The sequence below is a fragment of the Centroberyx gerrardi genome, chromosome 23 (assembly GCF_048128805.1).
Source record: "Centroberyx gerrardi isolate f3 chromosome 23, fCenGer3.hap1.cur.20231027, whole genome shotgun sequence".
Taxonomy (NCBI): domain Eukaryota; kingdom Metazoa; phylum Chordata; class Actinopteri; order Beryciformes; family Berycidae; genus Centroberyx; species Centroberyx gerrardi.
The window spans coordinates 22,242,336-22,269,216 of record NC_136019.1 but is presented as its reverse complement, the minus strand read 5'-3'; the positions used below and the strand labels follow the sequence as shown (position 1 = coordinate 22,269,216).

The 26,881-nt window shown below is 41.4% G+C and overlaps 1 protein-coding gene across 1 annotated transcript; it reads right to left on the bottom strand.

Annotated features, from left to right (window-relative positions):
• ap1s1 (adaptor related protein complex 1 subunit sigma 1) lies at positions 1–26,881 on the bottom strand. Its single transcript, XM_071897911.2, has 4 exons — positions 26,700–26,881; positions 14,076–14,184; positions 2,457–2,594; positions 1–492 (listed from the first exon to the last, which is right to left on the bottom strand). The coding sequence occupies exons 1-4, from the start codon at positions 26,876–26,878 to the stop codon at positions 445–447; spliced, it is 474 nt and encodes a 157-aa protein (XP_071754012.1). The 5' UTR covers positions 26,879–26,881; the 3' UTR covers positions 1–444.

Here is a 26,881-nt window from a genome sequence, read left to right as displayed (position 1 = left end):
CACCCAATTCAACCCAGTACCATGAGCTGTAGTTATACAGAGCTTGAAACTGCTGGCAAGCTCTAAGGTTCTGCCAGTAATCATAGTCCTATGTAGTCTTATCAATCTTAATTCACTAAAAAGTTTAAGTGTAACCTTTGCCTCTACCCACAGGAAGTCCCTCCCACTTAAATCACTCTCACACACACACACACACACACATACACACACACACGGTGTTGAACAGCCTCTCTATGCAACACCCCTCTATCCCCCATCCAACCCTGTACAGCAGTACTGAGAGCCATAGATACACAGAGGTTGAACCAATGCTGGTCCAACTCTTCCTATCCAAGCCTCTTCAACCCCAGATTCAGCCCCCTCCCTCCCCAAGTCATCCAGCCCTGTGCATTAGTATCCATAGTCTCTGTCAATGGTGTTGTGTAATAAGGTGGAGCTGCTGTACTACGCCAGCCCCATCTCCTCCAATACACTCCTGGGCGACTCGTCTTCCTGTAGAGGGAGACAGAGAGACATAGAGAGAAGGAGAGAGAAAACAGAAAGGAGAGAGAAAGACAGTAGAGCAAGAGCAGAAATTGCTTGAGAAATTTCACTGATTTTGTGTGCGTGTGTACATACGCTAGGGATGGGTCATAAAAACAGATTATTTGAATATTCCTTTGCAGGGATTAACATTGACTTTTGTAATTTGCCCGTTAAAACTTAAAAAAATAAATAAATAGTGAGATATGTTATTAAAATGATTTTAAAGCTGCATTAGGCAACTTTGCACTTTGGCTGCCCCAAGTGGTAGCGAGGGATAACTGAATATTTTAAAGTTTGAAAGACTTCATTATCTAGAACTCATGTAATGTGAGGTCAGTAAACTGCACACTCCTTGGACTCAATTTCCTCTCCTTAGTGTATGGTGGTAGTGGAGGTGAAAAAAATATTTTCGGAGCAGGTTCAACCATCATAATCAATAATTTGTTGAATATTGCAATTGCGATATCAATTGTGATACAGTATACAGAATATATTAGAGATATCATTCAAACATAACATAACATACTAACATTAAAGTTCCAGTCTTGAGTGCCCATACACACACAGAGATGTACACACACACACACACATTCACCGGCACCGGAGTTAGAAAGTAGACTATAGCCTGAAATGAAGTCAGTCCACTGAGCCTCAGCCACGGTGAGATGGAGTTTAATATTTGAGATATTTCTGCCGGGAATTAATTTCTATGTTGTTTAATAGTAATAATTTCAGTCTGTAAGGCTGTCAGGCTCATGCAATTTGGAAATTAGTAGTACTTAGCAGTAGCTACTACTTAAAATTATGTTTTTTGTACATGATCTGCTTTTGCCTTTGTCAATTTCGGCACGCACTGAGGATTTGAATATTCACCCACTGAATAGCTGACCATCAGAAAAGGATTTAGACTGACATATGTGGCCGATTTTAGTCTTTTATTAAAAAATGTGATCTGATCCAGTGAGTGGTGTCCACCTCAGATATGATGGATACGATACAGTTTGATTGATTACATTTTTATTGTATAATTGATCAATACTACACTGGTTGTCTATGGCAGTGGTTCTCAAGGTGGGGTCCGGGGACCACCAGGGGTCCTTGAGGGGGTTCCAGGGGGTCCCCAGCAAATTGGTGAATTGTTAAACTTCACCATTATTTCATTCACAAGAAGTTACCGCAATTAGAGAATGTGGAAGAATGACTGTTTCAATCATGCTTTCACTGTTATCTCTCTACCTACAATACAGATAGTCTTGGAATTCTGGACAAAAGTCATATCTAACAATAAAAATAATCTCAGATTTAGGTCCGAGAGACAAAATCTCATCAAATGGGGGTCCATGGCCCAAATGTGGACTAAATTAGGGGTCCTTGATATGAAAAAGGTTGAGAATCACTGGTCTATGGAAAGCCTTTAACCTTAATTGATTGTAATGAGACATTCTGATCAAATTCCACAAAAGTTTGCATAAATATCTTTCATTATTATTATCATCAGAATACTTGTAATTTTTTTTTTTTTTTATGTTTTGCCATGAAAATGGTTCACTTTAAAGATATTGAATATCGGCAGAAAATATCATCTCAGCTAGCTAGAGGTGCACCGAGCAGTTGTACACCATCATAATAATAATCAGCCAATAAATGTTCTAAATAGGTCACTGGTGTCACCGTTTCAACTGCCAGATCAAATAAAAAAGTTTTATTTGCTGCCGCAATGAAAACTTTTCATGCATTACCAGTGGCAATAGATGAGTAAGCACCTCAGTTAACAAGCACACACTAGCCTGTACTTAGTATGTTAGGATAAAACCTATGATTTATTTACACATGGATAGGCCAGCTATGTCATGAGCCATAAGCTACTATTGGCAGCTTCAATCCCCAAAATATCGCTACCCAGGTGAGTCGAACCCTAACACATACAGTACCTCCTGCAATAGGTCAGCTTGTTCGATGGCTTTGAGGACGCTCTTCTTAGACGTGTCCTGGATCTCTCCTCCCATGAGGAATTCATCTAGGATGAAGTAGGCCTTCTCAAAGTTAAAGATGATGTCCAGCTCACACACCTACACAAGACAAGACAGAAGACAGCAAAAATGTATATACTGGATCAATGCAACCGCCTGCATGGAAAGTGTTCTACATATGCACTGTACAATGAGGTAGGCCCTCTGGAAGTTGAAGCATCAATGTGTTTGGTGGAACATTTTCAAATTTCAGACAAAATGAAATGATATGACCCAGGTATAATTTTCCTTGTTTGTAAACGGGACTTAAGTACAATTCTGATGTTTGATGAAAATGAAATAAACTGATGCCTATTAATAGCTGCCAAAAATGACGATGTTCAACACTATAAGGATCGCTGTAGCTCCAGCTCACAGAACAGGAGTTAAAAAGCTGGATGAGGTGATCGTGGTTTATTGACTGATTTATTTGTACTGGGATATGTTGAGATGTGTTATATATGGGAAGGTTAAATTAGGCATTCTCTAAGCTACAACTGATGTGCAGCTTAGTCGAAGACAAAACAGATCTATGACTGATTGGTTAAAAACTTTTAAATCTTAGACATCAGCTGGGTATTTTATGTGAATTATGATGTATTGCGTGCATGCGTCGAGTCGCGCACTCTGATTGGTTGATCATAGGGGCAATCATGATGGCATCCAACTCTTAAAAAATCCAACACACCCCATTACTCCAGCTGCATTGCAATAGTCGCGTCCATGTTTGTTTTTACCGGTGATTGTGACCGGTGATCTGCTTCCTGTTCCTCTCTTCTGTTTCATTTTGGTGGGATATGATTTTTTTTTTTAAACACTGCCACCCTGTGTACAGGATTTCAACAACATGCTATGCGCACATCAATGCAGAAGTATAAAAACCTAAATGTAAGTGCCACACATCGTTTATATTCGCGCTTTATATACACTTACATTACGTTCGACTACAAAATGCACTTAATACAAACACTCTGTACAGATTGCATTTAGTGCTGGGCGATATATCGTGCATGTAGATTTGATCGATATTTTGTTGATGTACGATTTGAAAAAATGATAATCGTGTTTTCTTTCCTTACTACTTCACACGAGATTTCACAGCTCCCGCTCTCATCGCGCAAAGAGCGACTCCGCCCCGCCCCCTTCCTTGTTGTGGTACTAGGCTGACTTTGTCTGAAGCGCACCGCTCATCAATGTCACTTCAGAGTTCTACCAACCAATAAGGATGAAGCAGGGGTGGGACCAAGAGCCGGCAGCCTGCCGTTTTGTGGCGAACTTTAGTTAGGCTAACGTTTATGCTAGCCTAGCTAACGTTAGCCTGTAATACTTCATGTGGTGGACACAGCCCTGTTCCTAAAAAAGGTCATGTACCTTCTACCATTTGGAAATGGTTCGGTTTCAGGCACACTACTGAACAAACCACTGTGGTATGTAAAGTTTGTAATCTGTTTAGTTCCATGTTCTATGGGAGGACGAGCACCAAATGGAAAGAGATAATGTCTGCGGTGTCTTTCCATATAGCTAAGGACATGATTCCAATTTACACCATAGAGAAAGCAAGATTCAAGAAGTTACTCAAAACTTTAGATCTGAGATACGAAATGTAAATCACTTTTCTACGACTACGTAGAAAAGTGTATTTGATATTTAAGATTTTTCTCATTTGATATTTATTTTTATTTGTATTTATTTTTTTATTTGGTATTTAGGAGGTTTCTTGTTTTATATTTATTTTATTATTTGATAATTAAGATTATTCTATTTCAAACTGATTAATACAGCAGAGCATACAGACAAGAGTTGTTTTGCACTATTTTGCAATTTGAATTATTTCGAGTTATAATAACAAGGCCTCTGCTGGCCTGCTCTAATGTTCTAGAGCCATATTTTTTTTATATTTGAGATTATTGTATTTTAAACAGATTAATACTACATGCAGGCAAGAGCTATGTTTTTAAATAAACATTCTCGTTTACAATATAAATCAATTTGGTCTGATTCAGTTTTATATAGGGCTATTATTTACAAATTCATTTCAATACAAGAAATATTGAGTCATATCGAATATCGATAATTAGCAAAAAGATATTGTGATATCAATTTCAGGCCATATCGCCCAGCACTAATTTCATGGCACCTAGCTGATGCTGGCAGATCCCATCACACTCCCACCACAATGCATGCTGTTTGCATTTACACCTTGCATTAATATGCTACTTATCTAGGTAAGATATCTAGATCACATTTTAATACAAGGTCAAGTCAAGTTTATTAATATAGCCCTCCATCAGAAGCATGTCTCAAAGGACATACAATAAAGTATACAACAAAATAAAACACAAGGAAACAGAACAAAGTAGCATGTAAAATAGCACATAACAGGCCTACCTAACCTACCTAGCTCAGCCTAGCCTACCCGACACCACCAACCTTAGACCATCAGTGAAGACAAGGAAAAACTCCCCCAAAAAAAACTTACATGGAAAAAAAAAAAAAGAAGAAACCTTAGACGGGCCAGTTCTAAGAGGGATTCCCCACCAGGACGGCTGAGCATGCAATAGGTGCTGGGACAAAACAATAAAATGGATAATGGCATGACAATGACAATTAAAGCTGCAAGCAGCGATGATCGGGCCCTCGCACTTTGCGCACGTCGGGGTGTGCCGCAGCCGGCGCATCGTTACTGGACACTGACCGATCGACGCGGCTCAGAATTTTCAGTATAGCACGTGTCATTTCCTGTGTTGCCAGTAGGTGGCGCTATGACTATAACTGAATATTGGCATGTAGATGTGTTCAGGTCGGGACTGGCATCAAACGTGTGAAGTTTGGGGCAGATTTGACCATGTACAGCTGAGTTACAAACCACTTCCTGTTTTGCCAGTAGGTGGCGCTATGACCATAAGTAAATATTGGCCTGTAGATGTGTTCAGGCCGGGACTGTCATCAAACGTGAATTTTGGGGCAGATTTGACCACGTATAGCTGAGTTACAAACCACTTCCTGTTTTGCCAGTAGGTGGCGCTATGACCATAAGTAAATATTGGCCTGTAGATGTGTTCAGGCCGGGACTGTCATCAAACGTGAATTTTGGGGCAGATTTGACCACGTATAGCTGAGTTACAAACCACTTCCTGTGTTGCCAGTAGGTGGCGATATGACCATAAGTAAATATTGGCTTGTAGATGTGTTCAGGCCGGGATTGTCATCAAACATGTGAATTTTGGTGCAGATGTGACGATGTACAGCGGAGTTACAAAGCACTTCCTGTGTTGCCAGTAGGTGGCGCTATGACTATAACAGAATATTGGCATGTAGAAATGTTGAGGCCGGGACTCTCATGAAACATGTGAAGTTTGGGGCAGATTTGACCACGTACAGCCGAGTTACAAACTACTTCCTGTGTTGGCAGTAGGTGGCGCTATGACTATAACTGAATATTGGCATGTAGATGTCTTTAGGCCAGGACTCTCATCAAACATGTGAAGTTTGGGGCAGATTTGACCATGTACAGTGGAGTTACAAACCACTTCCTGTTTTGCCAGTAGGTGGCGCTATGACTATAACTGAATATTGGCATGTTGATGTCTTGAGGCCATGACACTTATCAAACATGTGAAGTTTGGGGCAGATTTGACCATGTACAGTCGAGTTACATAGCACTTCCTGTTTCGTGGCGAAACATGGAAATTCGACGCCTCGCCACGCCCATGCCGTTGGATGAAAACTCAAGCTTATACTAACTTTTAATCGTCAAGGTCTGTTATATACGCTGACCAAGTTTGAGGTGGATCCGATTAACCTCCTAGGAGGAGTTCGTTAAAATATGACCCCTGTAAATGGCCAAAAATGCACAAAAAAAGCCACAATAAATTCAAAATAGCTGACTTCCTGTTGGGTTTAGGTCATGGGACCTATTGATGTTTTTTGTAAGTCTGGACATGATACATGTGCCTAGCAAATTTCGTACATGTAGGTCAAACGTAGCGCGAGGGGTATTTTTTTGAAATTTTGTAGGGGGCGCTATTGAGCCATTTTGCCACACCCATGCGCAAGAGCCATAAAATTTCTAATTTTCACCACTTCTGAGGCATGTGCAAAGTTGCGCAACTATCCGAGCACCTTTAGCCCCTTAAAAATGAGATTCATTCGGCCCAAGAAAAAGAAAAATAATTAAAGCTGCAAGCAGCGATGATCGGGCCCTCGCACTTCGCGCACGTCGGGGTGTGCCGCAGCCGCCGCATCGTTACTGGACACTGACCGATCGGCGCGGCTCAGAATTTTCAGTATAGAACGTGTCATTTCCTGTGTTGGCAGTAGGTGGCGCTATGACTATAACTGAATGTTGGCATGTCGATGTCTTCAGCCCGGGACTCTCATCACATATGTGAAGTTTGGTGCAGATTTGACCACGTACAGCCGAGTTACAAACCACTTCCTGTGTTGCCAGTAGGTGGCGCTATGACTATAACTGAATATTGGCCTGTGGATGTGTTCAGGCTGGGACTCTCATCAAACATGTGAAGTTTGGTGCAGATTTGACCATGTACAGTGGAGTTACAAGCAACTTCCTGTGTTGCCAGTAGGTGGCGCTATGACTATGACTGAATATTGCCATGTAGATTTGTTCAGGCTGGGACTGTCATCAAACGTGTGAAGTTTGGGGCAGATGTGACCACGTACAGTGGAGTTACAAAACACTTCCTGTGTTGGCAGTAGGTGGCGCTATGACTATGATTGAAAATTGGCCTGTAGATGTGTTCAGGCCGGGACTCTCATCAAAGGTGTGAAGTTTGGGGCAGATTTGACCACGTACAGCTGAGTTACAAACCACTTCCTGTGTTGCCAGTAGGTGGCGCTATGACCATAAGTAAATATTGGCCTGTAGTTGTGTTCAGGCCGGGACAGGCATCAAACATGTGAAGTTTGGGGCAGATGTGACCATGTACAGCCGAGTTACAAACCAGTTCTTGTTTTGCCAGTAGGTGGCGCTATGACTGTAACGGAATATTGGCCTGTAGATGTGCTCAGGCCGGGACACTTATCAAACATGTGAAGTTTGGGGCAGATGTGACCATGTACAGCCAAGTTCCAAACCACTTCCTGTATTGCCAGTAGGTGGCGCTATGACTGTAACGGAATATTGGCCTGTAGATGTGCTCAGGCCGGGACTCTCATCAAACATGTGAAGTTTGGGGCAGATTTGACCATGTACAGTGGAGTTACAAACCACTTCCTGTTTTGCCAGTAGGTGGCGCTATGACTATAACTGAATATTGCCATGTCGATGTCTTGAAGCCATGACACTTATCAAACATGTGAAGTTTGGGGCAGATTTGACCATGTACAGTGGAGTTACAAACCACTTCCTGTTTTGCCAGTAGGTGGCGCTATAACTATAACTGAATATTGCCATGTCGATGTCTTGAGGCCATGACCCTTATCAAACATGTGAAGTTTGGGGCAGATTTGACCATGTACAGTCGAGTTACATAGCACTTCCTGTTTCGTGGCGAAACATGGAAATTCAACGCCTCGCCACGCCCACACCGTTGGACGTAAACTCAAGCTTTTGATAATTTTTCATCGTCAAGGTCTGTTATATACGCTGACCAAGTTTGAGGTGGATCCGATTAACCTCCTAGGAGGAGTTCGTTAAAGTATGACCCCTGTAAATGGCCAAAAATGCCACAATAAATGCAAAATGGCTGACTTCCTGTTGGGTTTAGGTCATGGCAGCCATTGACCTTTTTTTTAAGTCTGGACATGATACATGTGCCTGGCAAATTTGGTACATGTAGGTGAAAGGTAGCGCGACGGGTATTTATTTGAAATTTTGTAGGGGGTGCTATTGAGCCATTTTGCCACACCCATGTGCAAGACACATAAAATATAAAATTTGTCATCACTTGTGAGGCATGTGCAAAGTTTGGTGAGCTTTCGAGCAGCTTTAGCCCCTCAAAAATGCGATTCATTGGAGGGAAATATAATAATAATAATAATAATAATAATAATAATAATAATAATAATTCCTTGCATTTCAATAGGGCTTCGCACCGGTCGGTGCTCGGGCCCTAATTAAAGCTGCAAGCAGCGATGATCGGGCCCTCGCACTTCGCGCACGTCGGGGTGTGCCGCAGCCGCGGCATCGTTACTGGACACCGACCGGTCGATGCGGCTCTGAATTTTCAGTATAAAACATGTCATTTCCTTTTGCCAGTAGGTAGCGCTATGACTATGATTAAAAATTGGCCTGTAGATGTGTTCAGGCCGGGAGTCTCATCAAACATGTGAAGTTTGGGGCAGATTTGACCACGTACAGCCTAGTTACAAACCACTTCCTGTGTTGCCAGTAGGTGGCGCTATGACTATAACTGAATATTGGCCTGTGGATGTGTTCAGGCTGGGACACTCATCAAACATGTGAAGTTTGGGGCAGATGTGACCATGTACAGTGGAGTTACAAAGCACTTCCTGTGTTGCCAGTAGGTGGCGCTATGACTATAACTGAATATTGTCCTGTGGATGTGTTCAGGCTGGGACTCTCATCAAACATGTGAAGTTTGGGGCAGATGTGACCATGTACAGTGGAGTTACAAACCACTTCCTGTGTTGCCAGTAGGTGGCGCTATGACTGTGATTGAAAATTGGCATGTAGAAATGTTGAGGCCGGGACACTTATCAAACATGTGAAGTTTTGGGCAGATGTGACCATGTACAGTGGAGTTACAAACCACTTCCTGTTTTGCCAGTAGGTGGCGCTATGACTATAACTGAATATTGCCATGTCGATGTCTTGAGGCCATGACACTTAGCAAACATGTGAAGTTTGGGCCAGATTTGACCATGTACGGCCGAGTTACAAAGCACTTCCTGTTTCATGGCGTAACATGGAAATTCGACGCCAGGCCACGCCCACGCCGTTCGAGGAAAACTCAAGCATTTACCAATTTGTAATCGTCAAGGTGTGTTATATACGCTGAGCAAGTTTGAGGTGGATCCGATTAACCGTCTAGGAGGAGTTCGTTAAAGTATGACCCCTGTAAATGGCCAAAAATGCCACAATAAATTCAAAATGGCTGACTTCCTGTTGGGTTTAGGTCATGGCAGCCATTGACCTTTTTTTTTAAATCTGGACATGATACATGTGCCTACAAAATTTGGTACATGTAGGTGAAACGTACGGCGAGGGGTATTTAGTTGAAATTTTGTAGGGGGTGCTATTGAGCCATTTTGCCACACCCATGCGCAAGACCCATAAAATATTAAATTTTTCAGCACTTGTGAGGCATGTGCAAAGTTTGGTGAGCTTTCGAGCAGCTTTAGCCCCTCAAAAATGCGATTCACTGGAGAGAATAATAATAATAATAATAATTAAAGCTGCAAGCAGCGATGATCGGGCCCTCGCACTTCGCGCACGTCGGGGTGTGCCGCAGCCGCGGCATCGTTACTGGACACCGACCGGTCAATGCGGCTCTGAATTTTCAGTATAAAACATGTCATTTCCTTTTGCCAGTAGGTAGCGCTATGACTATGATTAAAAATTGGCCTGTAGATGTGTTCAGGCCGGGAGTCTCATCAAACACGTGAAGTTTGGGGCAGATTTGACCACGTACAGCCGAGTTACAAACCACTTCCTGTGTTAGCAGTAGGTGGCGCTATGACCATAACTGAATATTGGCCTGTCGATGTCTTCAGCCCAGGACTCTCATCAAATATGTGAAGTTTGGTGCAGATTTGACCATGTACAGTGGAGTTACAAGCAACTTCCTGTGTTGCCAGTAGGTGGCGCTATGACTATGACTGAATATTGCCATGTAGATTTGTTCAGGCTGGGACTGTCATCAAACGTGTGAAGTTTGGGGCAGATGTGACCACGTACAGTGGAGTTACAAAACACTTCCTGTGTTGCCAGTAGGTGGCGCTATGACTATGATTGAAAATTGGCCTGTAGATGTGTTCAGGCCGGGACTCTCATCAAAGGTGTGAAGTTTGGGGCAGATTTGACCACGTACAGCTGAGTTACAAACCACTTCCTGTGTTGCCAGTAGGTGGCGCTATGACCATAAGTAAATATTGGCCTGTAGTTGTGTTCAGGCCGGGACAGGCATCAAACATGTGAAGTTTGGGGTAGATGTGACCATGTACAGCCGAGTTACAAACCAGTTCTTGTTTTGCCAGTAGGTGGCGCTATGACTGTAACGGAATATTGGCCTGTAGATGTGCTCAGGCCGGGACACTTATCAAACATGTGAAGTTTGGGGCAGATGTGACCATGTACAGCCGAGTTCCAAACCACTTCCTGTATTGCCAGTAGGTGGCGCTATGACTGTAACGGAATATTGGCCTGTAGATGTGCTCAGGCCGGGACTCTCATCAAACATGTGAAGTTTGGGGCAGATTTGACCATGTACAGTGGAGTTACAAACCACTTCCTGTGTTGCCAGTAGGTGGCGCTATGACTATAACTGAATATTGGCCTGTGGATGTTTTCAGGCCGGGAGTGTCACCAAACATGTGAAGTTTGGTGCAGATTTGACCATGTACAGTGGAGTTACAAGCAACTTCCTGTGTTGCCAGTAGGTGGCGCTATGACTATGACTGAATATTGCCATGTAGATTTGTTCAGGCTGGGACTGTCATCAAACATGTGAAGTTTGGGGCAGATTTGACCACGTACAGCTGAGTTACAAGCCACTTCCTGTGTTGCCAGTAGGTGGCGCTATGACTGTGATTGAAAATTGGCATGTAGAAATGTTGAGGCCAGGACACTTATCAAACATGTGAAGTTTGGGGCAGATTTGACCATGTACAGTGGAGTTACAAACCACTTCCTGTTTTGCCAGTAGGTGGCGCTATGACTATAACTGAATATTGCCATGTCGATGTCTTGAGGCCATGACACTTAGCAAACATGTGAAGTTTGGGGCAGATTTGACCATGTACAGTCGAGTTACATAGCACTTCCTGTTTCGTGGCGAAACATGGAAATTCAACGCCTCGCCATGACCACGCCGTTGGACGAAAACTCAAGCTTATCATAACTTTTAATCGTCAAGGTCTGTTACATACGCTGAGCAAGTTTGAGGTGGATCCGATTAACCTCCTAGGAGGAGTTCGTTAAAGTATGACCCCTGTAAATGGCCAAAAATGCCACAATAAATGCAAAATGGCTGACTTCCTGTTGGGTTTAGGTCATGGCACCCATTGACCTTTTTTTTAAGTCTGGACATGATACATGTGCCTACAAAATTTGGTACATGTAGATGAAACATACGGCGAGGGGTATTTAGTTGAAATTTTGTAGGGGGCGCTATTGAGCCATTTTGCCACACCCATGCGCAAGACCCATAAAATATTAAATTTTTCAGCACTTGTGAGGCATGTGCAAAGTTTGGTGAGCTTTCGAGCAGCTTTAGCCCCTCAAAAATGCGATTCACTGGAGAGAATAATAATAATAATAATAATAATAATAATAATAATAATAATTCCTTGAAATACAATAGGGCTTCGCACCGGTCGGTGCTCGGGCCCTAATTAAAGCTGCAAGCAGCGATGATCGGGCCCTCGCACTTTGCGCACGTTGGGGTGTGCCGCAGCCGCCGCATCGTTACTGGACACTGACCGATCGACGCGGCTCAGAATTTTCAGTATAGAAGGTGTCATTTCCTGTGTTGCCAGTAGGTGGCGCTATGACTATAAATGAATATTGGCATGTAGATGTCTTCAGGCCGGGACTGTCATCAAACGTGTAAAGTTTGGGGCAGATGTGACCACGTACAGTGGAGTTACAAAGCCCTTCCTGTGTTGGCAGTAGGTGGCGCTATGACTATGATTGAAAAGTGGCCTGTAGATGTGTCTGGCCGGGACTGGCATCAAACATGTGAAGTTTGGGGCAGATTTGACCACGTACAGCCGAGTTACAAACCACTTCCTGTTTTGCCAGTAGGTGGCGCTATGAGCATAACTGAATATTGGCCTGTAGATGTGCTCAGGCCGGGACACTTATCAAACATGTGAAGTTTGGGGCAGATGTGACCATGTACAGTGGAGTTATAAAGCACTTCCTGTTTCGTGGCGAAACATGGAAATTCGACACCTCGTCACGCCCACGCTGTTGGACGAAAACTCAAGCTTTTAACAACTTTTCATCGTCAAGGTCAGTTATATACGCTGAGCAAGTTTGAGGTGGATCCGATTAACCTCCTAGGAGGAGTTCGTTAAAGTATGACCCCTGTAAATGGGCCAAAATGCAGAAAAATGCCACAAGAAATGCAAAATGGCTGACTTCCTGTTGGGTTTAGGTCATGGCACCTATTGACGTTTTTTGTAAGTCTTGACATGATACATGTGCCTACCAAAGTTGGTACATGTAGGTGAAACGTAGAGCGATGAGTATTTTGTTGAATTTTGTAGGGGGCGCTATTGAGCCATTTTGCCACACCCATGCGCAAGAGCCATAAAATATGTAATTTCCACCACTTCTGAGGCATGTGCCAAGTTTCGCAACTATCCGAGCACCTTTAGCCCCTTAAAAATGCGATTCATTCGGCCCAAGAATAATAATCATTCCTTGCATTTCAATAGGGCTTCGCACCGGTCGGTGCTCAGGCCCTAATAATAATAATAATAATAATTCCTTGCATTTCAATAGGGCTTCGCACCGGTCGGTGCTCAGGCCCTAATAATAATAATAATAATAATTCCTTGCATTTCAATAGGGCTTCGCACTGGTCGGTGCTCGGGCCCTAATAATTCCTTGAAATACAATAGGTCCTCGCACCGGACGGTGCTCGGGCCCTAATAATAATAATAATTCCTTGAAATACAATAGGTCCTCGCACCGGTCGGTGCTCGGGCCCTAATAATAATAATAATAATTCCTTGCATTTCAATAGGGCTTCGCACCGGTCGGTGCTCGGGCCCTAATAATAATAATAATTCCTTGCATTTCAATAGGGCTTCGCACCGGTCGGTGCTCGGGCCCTAATAATAATAATTCCTTGAAATACAATAGGTCCTCGCACCGGTCGGTGCTCGGGCCCTAATAATTCCTTGCATTTCAATAGGGCTTCGCACCGGTCGGTGCTCGGGCCCTAATAATTCCTTGCATTTCAATAGGGCTTCGCACCGGTCGGTGCTCGGGCCCTAATAATAATAATAATAATAATTCCTTGCATTTCAATAGGGCTTCGCACCGGTCGGTGCTCGGGCCCTAATAATAATTCCTTGCATTACAATAGGGCTTTGCACCGGTCGGTGCTCGGGCCCTAATGAGATAAGAAGACAAAGGGAAACATGATGAGGCAGAAAGAAAAGGGGTCTAAATCAATTTTAACCATGCAAAGTCAGAAGTGAAGTTAAAGCTATTCCACTTAAGAATGAGTCAGTATCAAACCTTATTTTGCCTAGTTAGTCCAGGGCTATCTGCAGAACTTTCTAAAACTTGTACAGTTTGAAATGGACTAAAGAGAGAAAGCGAAAGAGAGAGAACAGAGATGAGGAGATGAGAGAGAGTAAAAGAGAGTAGGAGTGACTCACGCTGCCAAAGTATTTATCCAGCAGCTCAACAAAGCGATGGATGACTTCCAGGGTGATCAGCTCATTGTCCTGCTCTTCTACTGCACAGCAGAAATACAGGCTGGCATACCTGCACATGCACGCGCACACACACACACACACACACACACACACACACACACACACACACACACACACACACACACACACACACACACACACACACACACACACACACACACACACACAACAGAGAGAAAGAACATCTTCTCAATATAATATTGCCTGATTCATATGATCAACTCATTGTTCGGCTTTTCCACAGCAGAAGAACAGACTGGAACACACACACAATCACACACAAACTCAGAAACATGCATGCAACCATATGCACACAAACACAAGACATTCAAAACGCAAAATGCACAAACACAGACACAATTGTGCTGTTACACACAATATGCACAAACAACCAATGTACATGTGTATGTGTGTGTGTGTGTTTGTATAAGAAAGCAGACAGCACTAACACGGCAAACAAAGAAGTAATGTGGAAAATGGTATTAACAGGAGTTATAGACCTTTCAAACTAATTTACTGAAGAGACTAACAGACTAATGACTAATTCTTGTATCACACCATTACACACACACACACACACACACACATATACAGGGTTGTGCCGATGTATGATGTCATTGGACTTCGACAATGGGCTGTGTCAGTGGTGATGTTACTTTTTTGAGGGTTTTTTTTCCCATCAATATAATTATTTTGAAGCTGCGGAAAGGAGACGAGACACACACACCCTACAACTCACACACCGTTCCAAAGAGGCAGCATTCTCCTCACTTCTAAGTTGGGGCCACGACGATGACTTATTTTAAATATATCACAGCTTTACTTGTCCTTACCTGCCGTGAGACAGCAGTGTGTCCAGCAGAATAGTAGAAGAATAGTAAACAGGGGCAATATGCCAGTCTTCGCACTGCACTCATGTTAATTCTCTATCTGAGTGCTGAGCAGTGTCACTATGGAATTTTAAAGATGTCATAAAGCAGCTTTATGACAGCTCCGTTGTTGTCAGACAGGCAGAGGATTTGATGGGGATGGTGACGCTGATTACTGCTCACAGCCTGATTATCCACAACTTCAACCATGACCACGTTAATGTGTTTACCATGGACACTTCCCTCTATGACGCTGTTCACTTCCCACCAAGTGGCAGAGGATTAAATGATGACAGACGAGAGATACCAGGGGCTGTGCTGAGTGTTTATGTTTGTTCTTCAGCCTCCCAAAAAGTCACCGGTTATCATGGTGGTCACTCTAATAGGGCTGTGATGGTATTGAAATTTTCTTACCACAGTGAAAAAGTAACGAAGTATTGAGCTTCTGTATTTCCATGGAATATCCAAATATGAATATCGACAGCTAGTCAACATAAACAGACTTTTTTCAGACAAACCATGCCAAGGAACCACTTCAGTGAAATCCAATGGGAGTGTTAATAATAGAGGAGAGGAGAGCGAGACAGGTGCGTGCGTAATCACGCTCCCAAAGCTCATTATATGTGTATAAATATTTGACATTAAGCAAATGTTATTCATGCTGGTTATTTCCTTTTATTGTATACGATATATACTGTAAGATATGCTATAGGAAATATGAGACAAGTGCGTGCGTAAAGGCACATTCCAATAATTCCATGCAGTAAATTCAGATGAACAATCCTGTCATGTTTTTTATAGTTTGTTACTGTTTATCATGTAATTGGTAAGTCCCTTTTTGCTGCTTTGCTGCTCAAGCGCTTTTGCAATGTGCCTGTAATATATTATATAATAAAGTATACAAGAAAATGTAAAAAAAAAAAAATGCGGTGATGACGGTAATGAGCTCAACCCCACGGTAGGTCTCACATGACCGTGGTATTGCGGTAATGCGGTAACCGTCACAGCCCTACACAGTAATAAAAATTAGGGGCGTGTCATAACCAATATTGTTTTTTTACCGCGATAATACCGGTAGTTGTCTCATCCCTATTTGTGACGCTGCAAAGTCTCTATCACATGTTTCGGTGAAGTATTCCTTCACCCCACCCCCACTGCAGGAAACCCCTTTGTGCTGAACTGACCACCCACACACACACACAAGCAATGGCTGTGTGGTTTGGCTTTGGTTTTTGTTAGTTTGCCCGCCTCTGCATTCTGCTGACAGTAATGAGCCCTGGCAGAAACTGATCTGTGTGTGTGTGTGTGTGTGTGTGTGTGTGTGTGTGTGTGTGTGTGTGTGTGTGTATGTGTGTGAAAGCCAATTTCTTCTTACAAACAGCAGTCAGATCAATGAAAAAGGGTGGAATGGCTGGGTCTCACCCTGTCCACCCACCTTCAGTGTAATGCTACAGAGCCCCCATGTAACCACACACACAAAGGCAGTTTTATTGGTCTGTGGGGGCGAACAAAAGTGGAGGGAGTGGAAAGTCCAAAACCAGTGTATATAAAGGTTTCAGACATAATTCAAGACATTTTAAGATATTTTGAATGCTACTTTGAATTCAATTTACAACCAATTTAAAAAACAAAATAAAGAAACAAAGCTGGAAAACTACATTTCTGACTGAACATAGCTAATGAAAAATCAAACTATAAATGGGCAAAATAAGACAGGGGACAACAGGAAATTAATTATTAAGGGACTTGAAGTCCAACTATGTTTAGTAAAGCATATAGGATGCATATTGTACGACTAACCCTATTCTATATTATTGTAAGGGTGGACATGCAGCCAAAAGAAACTGGTCACTGCATGGTGAAGACCTCTAATAACATTTTAAAAACATTTTAAAGACAATTTAATACTTTTAGAGGCTTAAATTTAGAGAAGTTGGTTTTAAGACTTTTTAACAACCCACAAATGAATGACAGTTCTCCTATTTATTCCATAGATCTAAACACTGCTGTATTATACCGTATTAAATCATGACTTGAAAAAACTCACTTCTTTCTCTTCTGCTTGCTCTATCAAAGCCCTGTCCTTGAAGATACTAAAAAACAACATTCTCATCTCAGCTCATACTTCTTTCCCAATGGTCATTTTGGGTTCACAGGAATATCTGTTCCATCGATTGTCAGGCTGTTGTGACCTCTGACCCCTGGCCGCTGTAATGTTGGTGATCAGGGAATTTAAGCTTTTTCTACCTTTGATCTCACTGGAAGTCTCTCTGGGTAAGAGTCAGACAAATAACCTGAAATGTAAAGTCTGTACCAGGAGTGTGGGGAATGGAGAATAGTGCCCCCCACTGGTCATATATGCGCACTGCACTACTCTACTGAAACAAGTTTGAATGGACCAGTCAACATAAATAAAAAAAGTACACCAGCCCTCTAACACTGCAATTATATGGGCCTAGAATATCTTTCCAAATGAGAAATGAGAAAGGAGAACTTTGCTTTATGATGCTTCCTTGTGGTCTTGGATATTTCGTCAATAAGGGATGGAGTCCCTGTGTGAGTCATACAGTGACTAATGCGGAGCAGAAATCCCACACAGTGACATGAACTGACCACGAGAAAAAACTGAAACACTGAAAATCTGTTAAAATATAGTATATATTAGTGATACTTAGTAAGTTTCAATGCAGCTTGTGAGCACATGTTAACTGACTATTGAGTGTTTCTGGATCAGCCAAGAATCAACTGTATGTAAGCTTTAAATGGCATAGTTAAACTGGAAAGCTAACATCATTGTAGTGGGAAGAGTGTAAAGATGCTGAATGAAGATGAGTAGATTTTTTATCTGCAGATTTCAAAGAGCCAAGTTTAATACATGTTTAATGCTACCTGGAATTGAATTTAAGACCAATTCAACAGTCAAAATAAAGAAACAAATTGTTAAAGGTCCCATATTATGAAAAACACATTTTTCCTTGCCCATACACATATACTTTAGTCATCCTTCAACCCAACAACCCACAGAATGTGAGAAGTGAATGCCTCTGCATTGTTGCCCCAGCCTCCTTCCTGGGAAAACATGTGCTTCTACAAGCCGTTTTGATTTGGCTCCCCTTGTGACGTCCCAAGGGGAGCAATTTGCATATGCCGACCTCCAAGCTGGATAACCACTCCCACTCCCCTCTGCTCCTCTGTGCGCTTTCGGCCGCCATTGTTTTACTTCGCTACTGCAGCTTAGAAGATATCAAAAGCAAGAGCAAAACATGCTAAATGTTCCGTTGTTGGCTTCAAGGCTGAACACAAAGCTCTACATTGCCTCCCAGCATCGGAAGATAAAAAGATTGTTTTTACAATAACGTTCTGACTACAGTAAACTTAGTCCAAATTTGCATGTTTGTGCTAACCGCTTTACCTCTGACTGCTTCGTAAACGAGTGTCAATACAAAGCAGGATTTACATCAAAACTGCTCCTGAAAGATGGATTTATCCCAACTGGATGTGACCCAACAGCAAATGTGCAATCAGTAAGTGTCGCCACTTTGTGATAATATTTACAGTTGGGTACAGTCAGCTGGGCTTGACAACATGTCCCGCTTTGCTAACGTGTGTAAAGTTATGTTCCATTTGCTTATTTGCGACATTGTTTTCATGTTTATTTTTTAATACAGTCTATGGTGCTTTGTTGCTAAATCAGTTGCCTTGTCTGGAGAGATGTGTCCGCTAATGTAGCTTGAGAATGAGAAATGGATACGGTAGTTTATGGTATTTCAGTCCGATTAGCATCGGGTAGTGATTTAGCTCCAGTCCCGATGAGAAAGTGTTTGATGCGGGCCTGTGAATACGAGGAAGCCTGTTGGCCACAACGACAACAGTTAACAGTCATCTAGTTAACCAGGTCCCGAAAGGACAAACTTACTATATAAAAAATAACTAGAAAACCTGAACAACGAGACTACAATAAATGCTACCTTTCTCGAGGTTGTAATGTCCTATTTTTCTTGAGACTGTGTTTAGAATCAACTACATAGTAATTATTGAGGCTGTAGTTTGTGGTAATGTTACTGGATTGCAGTATATTGTAAGGCGTAGGTACTCATGATGCAATATCCTAAAAAATATTTGAGATAATTGGTTGCATTAAACATTGCTATTCCCTGCTACGAGGCCAGCACATCTCAGACAGTCATTAAATAAATATACAAATGTTATAACAAAGTATAAACTATAGTATAAAATAATTTATGAATCAAAATTGCACATTTTGCTACTTGCCAGTGTCAGGCCACACTAGTATGCAATGTATATTCTTTTGTAATGGAACAACTGATGACTTCTGTGTTTCTGTTACTCCACAGATTACATCGATGAGTTGATGGACCTCATCTTTGATCACGTCTTCCAGGACCCCGCACCTTATGTGAGCCAGGTTTTGAAGATCCCCATCCCAGAAGACCTGTGCGCCCAGTCTGACAGGCCAGCCAAGGAGGACGTCATTGCAGCCACGTGTCTCGGTTCAATCAAGAGGCAGTCTGAAACCGACGCAGCTGGCAGCATCAGGGAGCTCACAGCATATGCACAGCACCACACACACTGGTATCACTACTCTGACCCTGCAACCTAGAAAGCTCCAGCACTAGCTGACAAAGGATCTGTAGGCTAGACACTGAGAAGAGGGTACACATACTGTCAATATATTTCATTTGAATACTTAGTCTCTTCTTTTGTTGTTTTGGTTATCTGGCATGAGGTCAGGTTGTAGTTGGGTGTTGTCCACGAATACATAACAGATAACTAAAAACATCAAATAATAAATCATTTTGGTTATTGATACTGCACTACTTTACTACACTGCAGTAACTGCTACAGGTGGAACACTCCCCTGTGTACACTCACAGATGTAGATTTTGTAACATAATAGCACCCCATTATGGTCCTGCATGAGCAGTGTTATGTTTTTACATGTGCCTTTTTTATGCCTTTTCTAAAATAAAATAATTTTATTCTGTATGAATAGTTAGTGTTGTGGTTACTTATTGGTTTCACATTTAATTTACATGGGTGTGTAAAGGGAAAAACATATATAATCCCACACACACTGTCTACACTTATATGGTGCTTTATTACATTTCAATGACTGAAATGTAATAAAGCACCATGCAAGTGTAGACAGTGTGTGTGGGATTATATTACTTTTTCAGTAACTTTTGTCTTATGCCCCTGTCACTAAAAGACTTTTAGGTGTGCTAAAGTTTTTTCTACATGGATGTGTAATAAAGTATAACAACACAGTTATTTTACTCAAATTTATTGTCATGTAAAGTATTATCCAAAGTCACATGTTCAAATCAATTCATGCACAGAATGCATAAAAGAAACGTACTGCTCTATACCTCTAAGCTGTAAGGGCCCGTAGTCTGCTTTATAAATGTTCATTGCATTCTGTAGTGAGAACACATTCAAACATACAGGCTGCAGACCAGGATGATCCACCATGCATGTAGGTGGATCCTGAAGCTGCTTCATTCTTCTGGCAACCTAGGGAATGAGAAAGGGTAACTTATTGAATTTTGCAAGCTTTATAGGAACATTACACTGACAATTACGTTTATCTATATTATATGTTATACATTATTTAGCACAGACAATTTAGAGTAGATGTGAGTACTGTACAAACTAATGTACAGGACAAACAAAGGTGTCAACTCTAAAAGAGGTAAGATTATGTACAGGGTGAATGACCAGCAGGCCTCCATGAGATGCAATGTTTGAATATTTCAGCTACAGTTCTAAAACTGTTGAGCTAGCGTTATAGCTGAATAACACTGGCATAAATTATGACAGTCATATGTCCAAATGGTAGACAGCATGGGACATAACCATATGTTTGCCGGTGTTGACTCGTGACTATATTTGTATCCCCTGAAGATGAGTTCTTCTTTTGCGTCTTCACATCAATTTGATGTATTCGAACGTAATAACTACATAATGTCTGGTGTGGATTTGTTTCCTATCGCTAGCCAGTACAACGGCTATTGTAAGACATTTCATGGAATAACATTACAGCAGCTATCCAAGCAGCCAGCTAAAAGCTACCGACACCTACTGTGTTGACGAGTTTACTAGACAACCTCAAACCACCGGCACCGGTGAACGTCAGGCTAAAAATGAATCAAACAAACCATACGGTACAGTTACCGTGCGAGACACTCCAGCAGGTAACCTTAGATATCGTTTTTATGGGATACAAATTTGTCTGCTATGGCTATCCAGAAAGACAACATAGCCGAAGCAACCACATACACACGTACGGTGAGAAAGTACGAACAACACACTGAAATTTCAACCTACCGTTCAGAGACATCCTGCTGTAACCGTGTCTGTAACTTCGGCAGCTGCCTCCTCTTGTTCGGTTGACAGATTCCTTCACAAACATGTACGGTTTTACATGTTGTGTCACGGAGTTTTCTTCTACAAGGAGCTGCCATGTTAGTTTTGGGGTTTTTCCGTGTCTGCACCCTCCCCCCTCACCCAGCCGATCAGGCGGCCAATCAGAGCAGCGCTTCATTATCAGAGCATCCCCGCCCACTCAGAACAGCGCATTAATGAGGGGACAAACAGAGAGGATGGAGAGGCCCCACAGAGCCTGGATTTGTGTGTTTTTTTGCAACAGAATTCATAACCTTGTTTTAAAAACCACTGAGAAATGTTTTAAACAGCTAAAAAGAGCATAATATGGGACCTTTAAGGGACATGAACTCCAATTGTGTTCAGTAAAGCAGATAGGATGCATATTGTAGTACTAACCCTGAGGCCCTTTGAGTGGACATGGAGCACAAAGAAACCTGTTCTACAAATAAATCCTCTAATAACTGGACTTAAGACATTTTATTACTTTTTACAGCCTTAAGTTTGGTCAATTTAAGGACCCAGAGATAAATGACCTGTGTTTAAAGGCTACGGGTCCAACATTTCAGAAGTGAGCATTTACTGAGACCATCCTGCTCTCCAAAGCTTATATTCCCCACAAGGATCACAAAAATTTCAGCTAATTAATATTTTTCCAGAAAAATCTGACCAGCTTTTGACCCTGTGGCACACAATGAATACATTTGGGAATTAATAGTTTAAACATTCAGTCCTAAATGCCTTCAGTAAAAAGCATTAAGTATTAGGACAATGAACTGTGGTTGACTCATCTGCAGTGGCACATAAAAAGATGAATATGAGGTTAAAAAAAAAATGTTTTCATTATCTATTGAGTCGATACTGGATAAACAACAAAAGATCAAAAAAAAACTGACAGTTCGCTGTCCGAATGCTTACACAAATGACGTACCAAATGTAGCTATAAAAGTGGACGACTGAGTAATTTCACGAAATGACTAACTATGCATTCACACTGCCAGTAATATGATCACCCACTCCCCGGAAGTCCATTCATTTCCTACAGAGCTGAGCTATCAGGGAAACACGGCTGTTGTGTGGATGGTCAAAAAGCTTGTCGGACGAGAAAAGTTGCCAACAACTGAACTCCTCACGCTCATCAGCCATCGGATTTCTGCACTTCCTTGTTTCATTACCTATATGATTTTGTTTCAGGAACAACAGTTCTGCCTGGCAAGTACAAAATGGACAACAAGTTGATTCCAGCCATTCAAAGCTTCCCAATCAACTGTAACTGTTATTTAAGACTGCTCTTCCTTCCTGGTTTGTTAATGGTGTTTTTCCATTCTGGTTTCCACAGTGGATTCCACAGTTGGGCTGAAAACCATCTAATGCAATGAATGTATAAAAGTTGGAAAATACATTCTGCTGTATTCCTTTAAGGACCCATGTGTAAAATTACTTGATATTATACTTTAAATGTATGTGTGACCCTCCCTGTCTGGAACAAACCTCTCAAAAATTCATGATATCCCAGAAATTCCATGACTTGGTAGAACCCTAAAACAAAGGCCTAGTCCACACTAATCTGGATAAATTTGAAAATGCATCTTTTTTTCTCTGTTTTGGCATTCTATCCTCACTAAAGGGGGTTGCACACCGGACGCGTCTGGCGGACGACATACAACTTCCAAAAATTCCAAACCAGTGTTTACAATGAAAGTGCCCAGCCACGACTTCCAGCGCTGCTTGGAGTCTTGGAGTGCCACTCAAGTTTTCCGCTATTGCTATTAAACACAGAACAAGACCCAAAAATCAATATTAGATATGTGGCTTGAAATGTATCATTGTGAACAGAAGTAGCAAGCTATCTAATATTTTAAAATCAATAACTTGTTTTTATTTTGTCAGCTGACATTTGTTTTCCATCTAAAACACATTGCCTATTAAATCAAATCAATGTAGGCTATCCAGTATATCCATTCATTCACTTTATGAATGGCCCGAAGGGGATCAAGTCGCGCTGACAGGAAACTCCCTCAAAAAGAAAAATTACGAAAGATGGATGATGAACGGTAGGTAGGTAGGAAGTAGGCAAATATCCGGAATTATGCGCCACCAATCACAGATTCTTCAAGGATAACCAATGAAAGTCGGCAGTTTGGAGGAAGATTGCGGGAGTAACGGGATGTACCGGTAAATTGTAACGTTATAACGTTAATCTATTATACATATTAACGTCTACTGGCTCCCTCTGTGCGACGCTTCCTATGTAGTAGACCTGTGCCTTGTCCTATCTGCTACGCGGCACGACGCAGTGCTTGTCCTGTGCGCGACCCCCTTAAGACTGTGTTTTTGACCACTGAAAACGGGGGAAACGGGGCTTTTCGAAAACGCTGACATGTGATTGTCATGTGACCTCAGGTATATCATTGTCATGTGATCCATGCATGTTGTACTCGCACGAGTAGAGAAGAACAACTCTACCATGGCATTTTTTCAGAAACTTAACTTGCTAACAGACTTAATTCTAACAGACTTCTCTCGGCCAGCCCGAAAATTATGCATTTTTGGCAGTTCAGTGTGGATAGGGGACTTTTCGAAAACGCTAGTGGGGACAGAAAACTTTTGACACGAAAACACCGTTTTCAAATTTATCCGGAGACTAAAGTACAGTGTGGGACTGTAGTAGTAATGTAGTAAGAGGTCGACTTGGCTTACTACAGAAGTACAACCAGCTTGCTCTGTCCTGTGTCAAGCCAGCCAGAATATGACTGATGATTGATGATTGATTGATTGAGAGTGAGAGGTTGTTATGGAAGTGAGCATGTCCGCCATTATAGATCCACAGAATGTTATTGAAGCAGATGTGTGTGTACAGTAGTGTTGTCATAATGACCAAAGCTTCAATACTACTTTGATACCGTTGTGAAAGATTCAATTCAAAATTCAATTTTATAAATGTTTGGTAAACCAAATGTGTTCTGCAAGCTCAAATTCCATTTCAAAATCACCCCCAGGGGTCATATACAGTATGTGCAGACTGGAACAGTTAGAAGAAGAATTGGAATAGATCTTGACAATGGACTGCTATGTTTTCAGCTGTTTGACAGTTGAAAACAGTCCAGCGAACTGGATCCCAGTCCACCTAAACTGGTTGACAAAACTGGTGCCAGGATCCAAAATTAACACCCACCAAGCCACAAACTCAGATAAAATTTCTCTTTGGTGGATAAATCAATGAGGGTCACTCGCCAAACAGGCCAGAAACCTTTTGAGACAACTACATTTCAATGCTTCAGTTATATATAGCCTGTGGTCTTTTCCTCTCCACTCTAAGACTGTCTATTTTAAGAGGACCAAATGTCCTCACAAGGATAGAAAGATGAGGAAAATCCTTCAAAGCTGGTTCTCTCTTCTTTAAGGGGCTAGATTAGGACTTTGTTTTAGGGTTAAGATAAGAATTAGGATATGGTTTAGTTTAGGGTAAGGGTTAAGGTTAGTTTAGTTTATTTAGTTTTTTAGTTTATTGAGATGCTTCAAAATGTTCTCTTGTAGGACTGAAACTAACGATTATTTGGGCAATTGATTAATCTGGCGACTATTTCTTCGATTAATCTAATACTTTAAATGAACTCTCAATGATTGTAACTTCATTGGTATAACCTCGGTGAGGTTTTGACATAAGCTCATCTTGGGCTTTTTACCTCACCTGCACAATTAATTTTTCTCTTCTTTTTTATTACTATTATTATTAGTATTATTATAATTATTATTATTATTATTACATATTATGTATACATATTTCTTGTTTATCTGTTTTTAATATGTGCAAATAAACTAAAAAAGCTAAAACTAAAATACTAAATTGATTTATCTAGTTAGTTTCCTTAGTCATAACAAAAAGAAACATGAATCAAGGTTTATGTAAGTCCTCAGGTAGAGAATGCTGTCAAGACTTCTGCTAATCAAGGATAAAGTCATCCATACACCTTTGATTACTAGGAAGAAAGGAAAAAAATAGTTAACTTATCTTACGTGTTAATACAGAAATTCCTTCATGAATGTTATTCAATACTTTCATGCTGCAGATGCAATGCATGAGTGAGAGCACATAAATGTATTACTTTGACTTTGACTAGAAGGAAGTAAATGGGCTGTAACTCTAAATGACACCGCTATTCTTCTTTAACTAATCATATAGCTTGAGCAATTAGCACATACTGTATGCAGGTGTGCAGTCAGGCTACTCCCTCATTGATAGTTAGGTAGCATAAATATTCACCAACCACTATCAGGCTCCAGGATACTTATATTTTAAATATTGGTGTAGCGCTGCTTTAGAAAGCCATTCTGTTTTGTAGAGCTTACACTCTGTCTGCTGTGTTGTTGGGTTTAGATTTTAAATATTCCCAGACATTGTTTTGAAATTCTCCCTTTATCTTGAAGCTTTTGTATTTTAGCCATCTTCAATGAAAGAAACGTTTGCCTCACTCCTGCATGTCGGTCAGCTAAACATAACTAAACTAAGCATAATCAGTTTTGTCAAAAATGCCTGTGGTAGTAACTTTTATAGGTCAGCCTGTAAGTTACTGCAACTGCTAATACTAGTTTTCACTATAGTTGCATTGGAAAATTGATTTTTCCAGTTCACATTTCTCTACTATTCAAATTGCTTGTGAAATCGTTTGGCTTGCTAGTAGAAGATTATTTCAGGTTCCCTGGTTTCCTGATGAGGTAAGTCGTATCATTTTACAACATTAGATTGATTGATTTAGGTTTTGGATATTGTCTGTTGGAGTGGGTCTAATCCTTTGTTGAGGAGGTAACGTTGCCGTAGCAAGCCTTGCTAAGTGCATGCTAGCAGTAACGTTAGTTAAGTTGTAGTTGTGAGCTGTTATATGTCTTCTTTTTTTTTTAGAATATTTTTGGGCATTTTTGCCTTTTTTAAATTGATAGCTGACAGTAGAGATAGACAGGAAAAATGGTAGAGAGAGGGGGGATGATATGTGACAAAGGTCCCAGGCTGGATGCGAACGTAGCACATCGTTACACGGTTACACGGTATGCGCCTTAGACCACTGGGCCACCGGGATACCCTTCATTATATTTTTCATTGTTATATTTTCAGGTTGCCTTTCAAAACTTGAAAATGTGGCGACTGTTGTTTTGTGTGCTTTTGCTTATAAATGCTCTGGTTAGCATTAATGGTCACCATTATAGCTGTCTTGGCTTTGTAGTTATCTAGACAGTTTGTTAGTCAAGAAGCTCACAGCTAACAAGTAGTGCTAAGGTAGCTTTAGCTTTTTACCTTTTATAAACGATCTTGAGGTCCCGCCACTCCAGGAAGCTGCACATCTTAGGTTTACGGGCCAGCACTACCTGCATCAGCTCCCTGACCATCTTCTTCTTGTCACGCTCGGCAGTGGCCGTGTACCACTTTTGCAGCCGCAGCTTCCCCTGGCGGCTAAACAGCAGCATGAAACGCATCTA